This window comes from Zeus faber, assembly GCF_960531495.2.
Source record: "Zeus faber genome assembly, chromosome: 13".
Classification (NCBI taxonomy): Eukaryota; Metazoa; Chordata; class Actinopteri; order Zeiformes; family Zeidae; genus Zeus; species Zeus faber.
This window is the reverse complement of record NC_137198.1, coordinates 4,744,251-4,756,686: the sequence shown is the minus strand read 5'-3', so window position 1 is coordinate 4,756,686 and position 12,436 is coordinate 4,744,251. Positions and strand designations below refer to the sequence as shown.

At 43.3% G+C, this 12,436-nt stretch overlaps 1 protein-coding gene across 2 annotated transcripts in view; it reads left to right on the top strand.

Annotated features, from left to right (window-relative positions):
- Positions 1–2,797: 2,797 nt before the first annotated feature.
- The window catches only part of smoc1 (SPARC related modular calcium binding 1), a 54,682-nt gene continuing 45,043 nt past the window's right edge, over positions 2,798–12,436 (top strand). For both annotated transcript variants that reach the window (XM_080012618.1, XM_080012617.1), the window contains exon 1: positions 2,798–3,098. In XM_080012618.1, coding sequence (XP_079868744.1) covers positions 2,997–3,098 — 102 coding nt within the window. In that variant the 5' untranslated portion in view covers positions 2,798–2,996. The remainder of the gene's footprint in view (positions 3,099–12,436) is intronic.

The following is a 12,436-nucleotide window of genomic DNA, read 5'->3' as shown; positions in this document are numbered from 1 at the left end:
TGAGATTCTGGTCGAAAAACGGGCCTTTTCCGGCGCCGCCCGGCGCTCGCAGCAGCGCCGCAGTCCTCGACGCCGACTCCCAACTGTGCCAGTTCCAGGAGCTCTAACGGCCGCGCTGCTCTCGCCGCCATCGCAGCCGTTGGATAATATCTGTGGGGACAAAGAGCAGGGATGGAGTGACCGCATGGCCCCTCGCAGCTCCCCAAAAGTGGTGCTGGACACCTGCACCCTCGCTCTCTCTCCCCCCTCTCTCTCTCTCTCTCTCTCTCTCTCTCACTCACTCTCCCTCTGTCCCCCCCCCCCCCCCCTCGCTCACTCTCCCTCTCTCCCCCTCGCCCTCTCTCTTTCTCCTCTCTTCCTCTCTCCCCCTCTCTCGCTCCACACCTCTCTCTCTCGCTCTCTCTTTCTCTCCCCCCCTCCGGGCCCTTCAGAGCCTCTCAATGGGCCACACCATCCACCCGAAAGGGGAACGACGGAGTGAAAGAAGGGAAGAGAACGGGGGGAACCTCGAGGTTGAGAGTTTGTGATAAATACCTCTGTGGGATGCGCAGGAATGGGTCCGCGGTCAAAAGACAGTTTTGTTTTTTTTCCCGCCTTGCAGCCGTGCGCGACGAGGCTGAGCCGGAAAACCGCGACGCACGCGTCTTTCCCTTGCACCACCCCCGAGAGAAAAGGTGGAGATGCACCCAAAACACGTTGAGGGAGGACGTGACGACGGCCACAGGCGCTCAAGGGCCCCGGCGGCTTGGGGCCCGACGGCTGATGTTGAACCCACAGGGCGTTCTGGCCTGGGGCCGAGAGTCTGCACAACCCCGGGGGCGAGGACGAGGCTTTTCCCTCCAGATTTCCTTCGGGGCCCCGCCGCCGCCGCCGCCTCCCGCGCGCAGGTGCCACGCCGCACGGGCCTTCGAAAAGTACACGTTTGCGCCGAAGTACACATTTAATGTCGGCGCCATGGCTGAGTGACGACAAACCCTTTTCCGCGCCCCGCCCCCCTCCTCCAGGGAAGCAAGCGGCGATTGTGCGCGATCACTTTTATCGGCAGACGACGCACACTCCCTTCTTGTTTATTTATTTATTTAGGTTGTATGTCTTCTGTATGAAGGGACTTCCTGAAGTGCTCTCCCCCTCTCTCTCTCCTCCCCTCCACCTTCGCTCTCTCTCTGTCTCTCTCTCTCTCCCCACCCTCTCTCTCTCGCTCCACCTCTACCCCCACCCCCCCCCCTCTCTCTCTCTCTCTTTCTCTCCCCCTCTCTCTCTCTCCACCCCTCCCCCCAACCCCCCCTCTCTCTCTCCACCTTTCCCCCACCTCTCTCTCTCTCCACCTCTCCTCCACCTCTCTTTCTCTCTCTCTCTCTCCCTCTCCCCCCACCGCTCTCTCTCTCTCTCTTTTCTCTCCCCCCTCTCTCCCTCTCTCTACCCCTCCCCCACCCCTCTCTCTCTCTCTCTCTCTCTCTCCACCTTCCCCCCCACCTCTCTCTCTCTCTCTCTCCCTCTCTCTCTCTCTCTCTCTCTCCCTCTCTCTCTCTCTCTCTCTCTCTCTCACACACCCTGGAAACAGGCGGACCCCCTGATGTGCTGGTGACATCTTTTGACTGTTGTCAGTAGCTTGTGGCTTTGTAACCTCGGTGCTCAGACTAAATGTCAGAGGTTCATACAGAGCATTTCACCTCTTAAAAATAAAAAAGGCCTTAAAACATGACCTCACACTCAGACAGCTCAGTGATATTATTTCATATGTACATTGCCACATTATTATTTTTTGTTTTGTTTATTATTATTATTATTATTATTATTATTATTATTATTATTTGTTTTAATAGTTTCTTAGGTTTATATTTATTTATCATTAGGTATATTGTACCTTCCCCAAATTTTGACTGCTCAATTTTTATTTTTACGTAAAATTTTCTGGTTTATTGTGGGGATCATTTTATTGTTACATTCTTTCATTTCTTGTAGATGGCAAATTTATCTACCTTCTAGTTAGTGCGTCATTGTTTACAACCGTTGCCAAATGTATTTCTATTTTTAAATATGTATTTACGTTAACTTTTTAGCTCTATGACAAGATTGCATATGGTTTATTATTCATTATTAGCTTTATGTATTTCAACATTTTCTCCTAACTTTTGAGGTTTATTGCCATTTTAGTTTTTTCATTGTTATTCTTATTACTTTATAATCATTGTAATTGTCTATTGTTTTATGTGAGCTGCCGTGACACCATCCATCTATTTATCTAAATCATATATTATGTAATGCATTGTATTGTTTGTTATATTATGTATATTTGGCTTAGTGCAGTGTTTCTTAAATGGGGTACTCTCACCCCCAGGGGTACCGCAGGGGTACTGCAGGGGGTACTCCGAAAATTAAAAATTTAAAAAAAAACTGTTAGAAGATGTCGGTTGTATATAATATTTAAAAGGAACGCATACACCACACCATTTATTCTAATGTATTTGTTCTCTCTCCCAATGCCAGTGAAGGGATACTCAGCTGAAAAAAGGTCTGAGCTACATAAAAAAACCAAAAACAGTTTGAGAACCATCGGCCTAATGTTGATGGTTTCGCTCTCTCTCATTTTTCCTGGCGATTTTCGGGCGATATCATTTCCGATCGCCCGCACCGCCGCCGCCGCCGCCGCCGCCGCCGCCGCCGCCCGCTCCGGAGGGCGCGGCCTCCTCCCCTGCGCCGATTGGCCGCGCGGGCCGTCACTCGGGGGCCGCTGTGCTTTTTAAACGCGGCTCCGCGGCGCCGGCTCCATTCAACCTGTCGGAGCGGAGGTGAGCGGCCGAGCCCCGTTGCCATGGTGACCCCCGCGTTGTGATCCGTCGCCATCCTCCTCCCCGCGGCGCTATGTGAAGACGTTGGAGCGGGAACCACGCACGGGCCTGGAGAACGAGTCTCGATCCCCTTTTTTTATCTGGAGGGGAAACTTCCGCCACAGTCCGGGACTTGGACGCGCGGACCCGGTGACCGCCTCAGCGCCCATGATGTCACTGCCGAGCTTCGTCATTTTGACCTTTTCTCACGCCCTGCTGCTTCTGCTGCTCTGTCACCTGCCTCAAGCCCAGAAGTCCACCGGCCCCCGGGTGAGTTCCACCGGCCCCCGGGTGATTTTCCACCTGCACGCCGCCGGTGGGGATTGCAGTGCCGCTGTACTTGAGAGCTTTAACCGCGACATGTTCACTGTGCATCCAACATACTCACTGTGCATCCAACATACTCACTGTACATCCAACATACTCACTGTACATCCAAAAAACTCACTTTACATCCAAAAAACTCACTGTACATCCAACATACTCACTGTACATCCAAAAAACTCACTTTACATCCAGAAAACTCACTGTACATCCAACATACTCACGGTACATCCAACATACTCACTGTACATCCAACATACTCACGGTACACCCAACATACTCACTGTACATCCAACATACTCACTGTTTATTCAACAAACTCACTGTACATCCAACATACTCACTGTTTATTCAACAAACTCACTGTACATCCAAAAAACTAACTTTACATCCAAAAAACTCACTGTACATCCAACATACTCACGGTACATCCAACATACTCACTGTACATCCAACATACTCACGGTACACCCAACATACTCACTGTACATCCAACATACTCACTGTTTATTCAACAAACTCACTGTACATCCAACATACTCACTGTTTATTCAACAAACTCACTGTACATCCAAAAAACTAACTTTACATCCAAAAAACTCACTGTACATCCAACATACTCACGGTACATCCAACATACTCACGGTACATCCAACATACTCGGGGTACACCCAACATACTCACTGTACATCCAACATACTCACGGTACACCCAACATACTCACTGTACATCCAACATACTCACTGTTTATTCAACAAACTCACTGTACATCCAAAAAACTCACTTTACATCCAAAAAACTCACTGTACATCCAACATACTCACTATACATCCTTCATACTCACTGTTTATCCAACATACTCACTGTACATACAACAAAGTCACTGTACATCCAACATACTCACTGTACATCCAACAAACTCACTGTACACCCGACATGTTCACTTTACATCCAACATACTCACTGTACATCCAACATACTCGCTGTACATCCAACATACTCACTGTACATCCGACATACTCACTGTACATCCGACATACTCACTGTACACCCAACATACTTACTGTACATCCAGCATACTGTAAATTTAGCATGCTCACTGTCCATCCAACATGCTCACTGTACATCCAACATACTCACTGCACACGGATTGTGGCAGACTAAAAAACTCTCTAAACCATGTCCTCAGTGACTTGCAGGACAGACAGGTGTACTGAGCTGTACTATGACTGTACCTATGACTGTACTATTATTTTACTATTACTGTACAATAACTTTACTGTTACTGTTCTATTACTTTACTACAAGTTTACAGTCATTTGTTTACTATCAGTTCACTATGGTTTACAGTCATTATTTTACTATTGTTTTACTATTAGTTTACAGTCATTCGTTAAATGTTAACTTACCATTACTTTGCCATCTGTTTACTATTTGTTTAATATTTGTTTACTATTTGTTTACAGTCATTAGTGTACTGTTAATTTAGCATTGTTTTACTATTAGTTTCCATTGGTTTACCATTAGTTTACTATTAGTTTACAGTGGTACATTTACTGTTAACTTACCATTGTTTAACTATTAGTTTACTATCAGTTTATCATTAGCCTAATATTAGTTTAACATTTGTTTACAGTCATTTGTTTACTGTCATTTTACTATAAGTTTACAATTCGTTTACAGTCATTCGTTTACTGTTAATTTTGCATTGTTTCACTATCAGTTTACCATTAGTTCACTATTTGTTTACAGCCATTGGTTTACGATTATTTGACTATTCTTTTACCACCAGTTTACTATATGTTTAAAGTCATTTGTTTACTATTAGTTTACTATTTGTTTAGTTATTAGTTTACTATTTGTTTAGTTATTAGTTTACTATTTTTTTTGTTATTAGTTTACTATTTTTTTTATATAAGTTCCGTTTTAGTTTACAGTTATTTGTTTATTGTTAACTTACCATTGGTTTACTATTTGTTTACCATCAGTTTACTATTACTTTACCATTAGTTGACTATTAGTTTACCATCAGTTTACTATTAGTTTATAGTCAATAGTTTACTATTATTTTACTCTTAGTTCACTATTAGTTTAAGGTCATTCGTTTACTATTAGTTTACTTTTTGTTTACTATTAGTTCACTATTCGTTTACGATTAGTTTACTATTAGTTTACTTTTGTTTTTCAGTCATTGGTTTGCTTTTATTTTACTATTACTTCAGTTTTAGTTTACAGTCATTTGTTTGTTGTTAACTCACCATTGGTTTACTATTAGTTTACCATCAATTTACTATTAGTTTACCATGTGTTTACTAGTGGTGACTCTTTAGTTTACTACTAGTTTACTGTTAGTTTATAGTCATTAGTTCGCTATTTGTTAACATTCATTAGTTTACTGTTATTAGCATTAGTTTACCTTTAGTTTACTATTAATTTACTATTAGTTGACAGTCAGTACTTTACCATCAGTTTACCATTAGTATACCTTTAGTTTACTATTTGTTTACTATTAGTTTACAGGCATTACTTCACCATAAGTTCACTATTAGTTTACTATTCATTTACTATGAGTTTACATTCATAGCTTTAACATCGGTTTACTATTAGTTTACTATTTGTTTACAGTCATTACTTTACCATTAGTTTACTATTAGTTTACCATCAGTTTACTAGTTTACTAGTAGTTCACGATCAGTTTACAGAAAAAGTGAAGACATTACTATATGTTAAGTGGACATATACAGTATACATATGTATACATATATAAGTATATATCTAATGATCTATAATCTGTAATAATGTATAATTTATACAATATATCTAAAAAAATATATCATACAGGAACAGACACAAATTCCTCTCCACGGTTCTTAATGGAACACAGCAGCACCGAAAACCATACAAAACACGTTTAATCCAACAACAAATACTACTTCATTATAATAACATTTTTTGTTTTTTTTTGGTAAGGGAAGTTCCTGCTCTGTCTCGGTGTGATGCCTCTGCCCAGTGATGTGCCTTGTTTTCATTTTATTTGTATTTTTTTGTTTCATGCTTAATCTATAACAGATACAAAGACAAAACAGCAACTCTTTTTGGTCGCTCTTAATATAAAACTTAGATCTTTATCTTCTTCTTTTCTTATCTCTTGTGAAAGCTGCTTAAACTCAATTTACTCTCTTTTCATGCCTGTCAGTTGTGGATCGCGTGTGATTTCATAGCATTTTGGCACAACATAAACATTTCAAAGAATATCTAAGCATAATTAAAGTGAACGGCTGCTGAATCCATTTGAACAATTATATAAGAAATAGAATAGATCAACTTTCTAGTGGGTTTCTTTTGTGTCGTGTGTTCTTTACCTTTTGGAGGTTTGGTGGAGATCATCTCTGGCCGTGAGCCCCTCGTAAGTTTACCTTCTGCGTTAATATTTACCCTCCTGCACTTGACCTCCATTGTTTTGTTTTGTTTGTTGTTTTTTTTCCGGGACATGGAGTGATGGAGTCATGGAGGTGAAACGGTGGAGAACATCACAGCTCATTCACAGATGGATCATAACGATTGTGGTCACGGTGGGGGGGTGGTGGGGGGGGGGGGACTCAGAAAAGGGATGAATATGTCGTTTCGGTCGCACATATTGAATCTATTCCCCCCGCCCCGCCCCCCGTGCTCTGCATCATGAAAAACACTCGGGCTCCTAATTCCACCGACACTCGGAGTGGAAACAGGATCCTCTGTGTTTGGGCCGTTGTCTCTGCTTGGAATAGTCGCTGCTTTTTTAAAACCGTTTAATCGGAATCTGTTCACTGGGCCAACCACGTTTTCATATTCCAGGAAGTGGAATAAAAGCGTTGCCGGGCAGACTAGAATAACAACAGTCAGAAGAGCCTGAAGAGAGCGCTTTGTTTCCAGGCAGACTACAATAAAAACAGACAGAACAGTCTAAAGAGCTTTGTTGCCCGGCAGACTAGAATAAAAACAGACAGAACATTCTGAAGAGAGAGTTTAGTTGCCGGGCAGACTAGAATAAAAACAGACACAACAGTCTGAAGAGAGAGTTTAGTTGCTGGGCAGACTAGAATAAAAACAGACAGAAAAGTCTGAGAAAATATCTGAAAATAAACTAAAATAGACTCTGTCTATGTCTCCATCCTCTCTCTTCGTCCTCTCTCTCTCCACCCCCTCTCTTTTCATCCTCTCTCTCTGTCCCCTCTCTCTTTTTGTCCTCTCTCTCTTCGTCCTCTCTCTCTCATCCTTTTTCTCTCTCTGTCCTCTTGCTCTCTCTTCATCCTCTCTCTCATCCCCTCTCTCTCCATTCCCTCTCTCTCTTCATCCTCTCTCTCATCCCCTCTCTCTTCATCCTCTCTCTCATCCCCTCTGTTTTCATCCTCTTTCTTCACCCTCTCTCTGTCCTCTAGCGCACTCTCTCTCTCTCCGTCCTCTCCCTTCATCCCCTGTTTCTCTTTGTCCTCTCTCTCTCTCTCTGTCCTCTCTCCAACCTCTATCTCTCTCTCTCCGTACTCTCTCTCTGTCTTCTCTCTTTGTCCTCTCCCTCTCTCCGTCCTCTCTCTGTTTTCATCCTCTCTCTCTCTCCATCCTCTCTCGCCGTCCTCCCTCTCTCTCTTATCTGTCCTTTCTCGCTCTCTCTGTCCTCTCTCTTTCCATCCTTTCTCTCTAGCGTTAGCACGGCATCGCCCTCAGCTGCTGCAGAGCCACAGGTCACACTTTCCGCTGAGACGCACGTAGGCGAAGGGGCGTGCACGGGGGGCGTGCACGGGGGGGGGGGGGGGGGGGCGTGCACGGGGGGCGTGCACGAGGGGCCTGCGCGTCCCATCCCCCCAAGGCCCCGTGATGCAAAGCGTGAGACGGGCTCCAGCTTTTGAGGTTCGGGAAGCGAGACGAGCTCCTCGCAGAGCAACGCAACCCTGGAGTGAAGCTTCAAATTAGCACTGGACCGCAGCGACTAAATCAAGCAGCGCTGTTGTTATTTTCCCGTGTCGGTGATTTGTCCATGTTTTGGGGGATAGCCGTCGCTGCCTTCATGAGCCGCTGACACACAAGGAGTCACTCATCAGTGGTGTGGACGTTGTGGCACATTGCCACGAACAGTCTGAAGTTCGGAGAACGGCGTTCATTTCCCGGAATGCTCCTGAAAGACGTTTTAAGCTTTGTTATGATGCGTTGTCTCGTGTCACAATATCAACATCATTTTGACGTACGGCCGCGCCCGGCTTCAAACACGTCACCCTGCTGTTCACAGTGACGATCGGCAGCTTTGTTGTTGTCATAGTTTCAGGGCTGGGATTCGGAACGTGGACCTATCGCAGAAGCCACTTCCGTGGACTGGGAGATGGGGATGCCTCCCGCTCCGCTCTTGTGCCCTCTGGATTTAAAACTTTGGGTGTTTCCGGCGCCAAAATAACGGCGTATCGGGAGGGCGTTTGGCCAAGGAACCACCCGACGGATCCTGGAAGCGCAAAAATATTCCGGGCTCGCCGGCGTTTGCAGTCTGCCCGCTGATCTTGCGGCCGGCTCACCGAGTTTGTTCCACTTTCTTTCTCTTTCTCTCTCCTCTCGTTCTTTCTCCTTCCACCGCGTGGCCGTGAGTCCACTTCTCGTTGGGCACGTGCCGACCACGCCCTCCATCCAGTGCTGCTCTGCTGGAATTGGATGGATTAGCGCGGCCTTGCACTTTTGATCTTGCAACACAAGGGGTTTCCTTGCCACAGGGGTGAATTGTGGTGGTAGTCGTAGAAGGAAAACATTTGTCCTTTTTCGATATAAGTGTGTGCTGGGTTGTTTATGGGCTGTCACCTAATGTGCAAAAATTGAATCATGGGATCAACTTGATGGAATTGATTTTCCAATTCCTTAAGGTTATTTTTCGGGTTGTCTTCAGTACAAATAATTGAGAGATTAAGGCACATTTTAAAGAAGAAAATACAGATTTAACAAATTGCAGGTTCTTCAATCAAGTAGATCCACTGACTCCAGTCCAGTGATTATTTTTCAGTGCATTTATTTTTATTAAAACATTTTAATTTTATTTTAATTGAAGGGACTATAGGTGTGTTTACGATCCAACTTGTTGTGTAAAAGTGTGAGTGATCCGGTTGTACAGTACTTTTCCCCCTTCAATAACTGGCGCACGGTTGAATATGTAGGAGCATAATGGGATTAAATGATGTTTTCGTTTTTATTCTGGTTTCGTTGGCGGCGGTGGTGGTGATTAGTCCAAACAAGATGGCCGCCGTCCACCAGCGTGCATGGCTTCAAATCAATAGTGGACACATACCTGAGCACTGGGATCACCGTGAGGCTCGTGAAACCATTAAAAATAAACAAAAACATAAACACAAACAGGCCAGTGTGGGAGCAGCGGCTGCCAAGAAAGCACAACGGAGCTTTTTTATTGGAGAGCTACAGGTGTGTGTGTGTGTGTGTGTGTGTGTGTGTGTGTGTGTGTGTGTGTGTGTGTGTGTGTGTGTGTGTGTGTGTGTGTGTGTGTGTGTGTGTGTGTGTGTGTGCGTTTTCATAAGGGGCATGAGTGTTCAAGAAAGATTAATTGATTGATATAATAACATTGTAATCGGTGAATTTTAAAGGAATAAACTGAATTTGTCAAATTGGGAATAATATATAAAACAGACTTTTTTTTTTCAATAAAATAAATATACATTAAAAAATATCTGAAATATATTTTAGAAAATATATTATATATATATATGATTAAACATATATGACAAATAAACCTCTTGAATCTTGAAAATATAAATATGTATAAAAAATATACAAAATATACAGTATATTTATATATTTTTAAAAGATAAATTGAAAACTTTAAAATAAATATTGAAAAATATGTAAAATATATTTTGAAAAATATAAACAATAGATGGCACTAGTGGGATTATAAACACTCATTTTGGATTATTTTGTTGTCAAGATTCCATCCAGCCGAGATGGGATAATTATCAATCAAAGATCATCAAAAAGCAGCGAATGGGACGGTTTAGGACTCTTATTTTGAAGATCGTTATTGGTCAAGTAGTCGATATCTGATTGGGACGACGGTTCAACGCTCCAGGAAAAATCTGTTCTGGTCCAGTCGACTGCGCCGGTAAATAAACAGCATCGTTTAAACAATGGAAGATATGATCGAGTCAGTGTGGCCTGCGTGCGTGCGTGCGTCTCAACCACATTGTGTTTAATGTTGAGCAAACAGTGAAGGCATCATTGTGCTAAACCAGGGGTTCTCAACCTGGGGTCTGGGGACCCCCAAGTGAGTTGAGTTTAGGGTTCTGGTTCTGTTTAGGGTTCTGGTTCTGGTCTTGTCAGGGTTCTGGTTTCAGGGTTCTGTTTCTGATTAGGGTTCTCGTCATTATTCTGTTTGGGGTTCTGTTTCTGGGTTCTGGTTCCGGTTCATTTACGGAACCCTTTGGGTCCATTATGAGAACTCATGTAAACTCTGTGTATTCATGACTTAAGCTCTGTCTCTCTGCCCCAAAAATTGAAACAATGTTTAAGATAATATAAATGTTTGTGACTTATTGTATTATTATCTGAAGACGTTTGGGTTATTCCCAAATCCACTCACTCAGGTTCTTTGATTCCAGTGGCTGGGTGGTCACACACACACACACACACACACACACACACACACACACACACACACACACACACACACACACACACACACACACACACACGCACGCACAAACACATGCGCGCGCGCACACACACACACACACACACACACACACACACACACACACACACACACACACACATAACTGACTGTTCTGTAGCCAGGATGTAGCATTAGTGACAAGAAGGGAATGTTAATAATCAGATTTAAAGCCATTTCCTAAGAGAGGAAGAGTTTTTTTTTTTTTTTTGTCCTTTCTTTTTGTGATAGTTCAAAGGAAAACCAAGTAAATCTTTTCTTTTTTTTCTTCTTCGATTCCTTGATAATCCCGAGAGGAAATCCGAATTACGAATTAAACACCGTGTGAAAGTCCTTTTCCTGTTGTCGAACGAGCGCCGGCTCCGGCGATAACTTCATGATCGCATCTGACGTTTCTGGTTTAAAAAAATGACTTTTATTGCATTTACGAGCACATTCTTTTCATCTCGCCGCAATAAATGGAAGCAATAAAAGTGTCTTATATTCGACTTAAGTTTTACGGGGTTAGAATAATCAGGAAAACCCTCTGATGAAGAAACATTTAAGGGCATTTATGTGCATGACACACAGCTGCTGTGAATGTAGGAGCTTTGAAAGTTGCCTTTTTGGAATAAAGGTTTTCCCTTGACTTCTCTTGGTTTCTATTTCAAAAAAAAATTCTGTCCGTCTGTCTCTCTGTCTGTCTCTCTGTCTGTCTGTCTGTCTAGCTATCTATCTCTCGCCATCCACCACATCGCTCGCTCTCTCTCTTAATCAATACAGTGGAAACTTGACAGTGTTCAAATCTGATAGTGATCACGTCTGTCTGGGTGAAATTGATCACTATGAGCGGATGATTATTATAGCAGATTTTTCTTTTCCCTTTCTTTATTTCTCATGCAGATTACCATCCAATGGTGTCAGCGGCTCTGCGCGTGGGGCTTTTTTTGTTCCCGTCAATTAGGAGACGGCGGAAAAATAAATACATCGCAAATAAAAACGCACTGTTTTTATTTATTTTTGTTGCTTTGGAGGAACGGGGACGAGCAGCGGAGATCGCTCCCCCTCCATTACGCATTTACGCCACTGCTCCACACCTGCCCGGTTTACGAAGTATCCGTCTGAACCAAAATTTTTAACTTACAATTAAAATTCCATATGTTGTCATGTCTGAAAAGACCCAAAATGCACTGCAAGCAGACTGCCTGATGACTGTAAGCGAGTTATTCAAACAGCGTTTGTACAGGAATGATTCTGTCCCAAGCTTTTTGATCCATATACGCAATCGATCACTGGAACCAGGATCGTTATCAGCCCTTTCGCGCTGCACGGTGAGTTTTTATCCGAAAACAAACTTTAAATATATGAGATGGTGCTGTCACTTTAACTGTAGTGTGTGTCCGGGTCGAGTCAGGCACGTTGAAAGGCAGCCTCGGTGTTCTCAACACACATTTGACATCAGACGCCGATGAACATTTTACCCTCCTGCAAATGACTTATAACATGATAATAACATGATAAGGATCGAGGAAAAACTTTTTTAAGTTTCAGCCCCCGACACACACACACACACACACACACACACACACACACACACACACACACACACACACACACA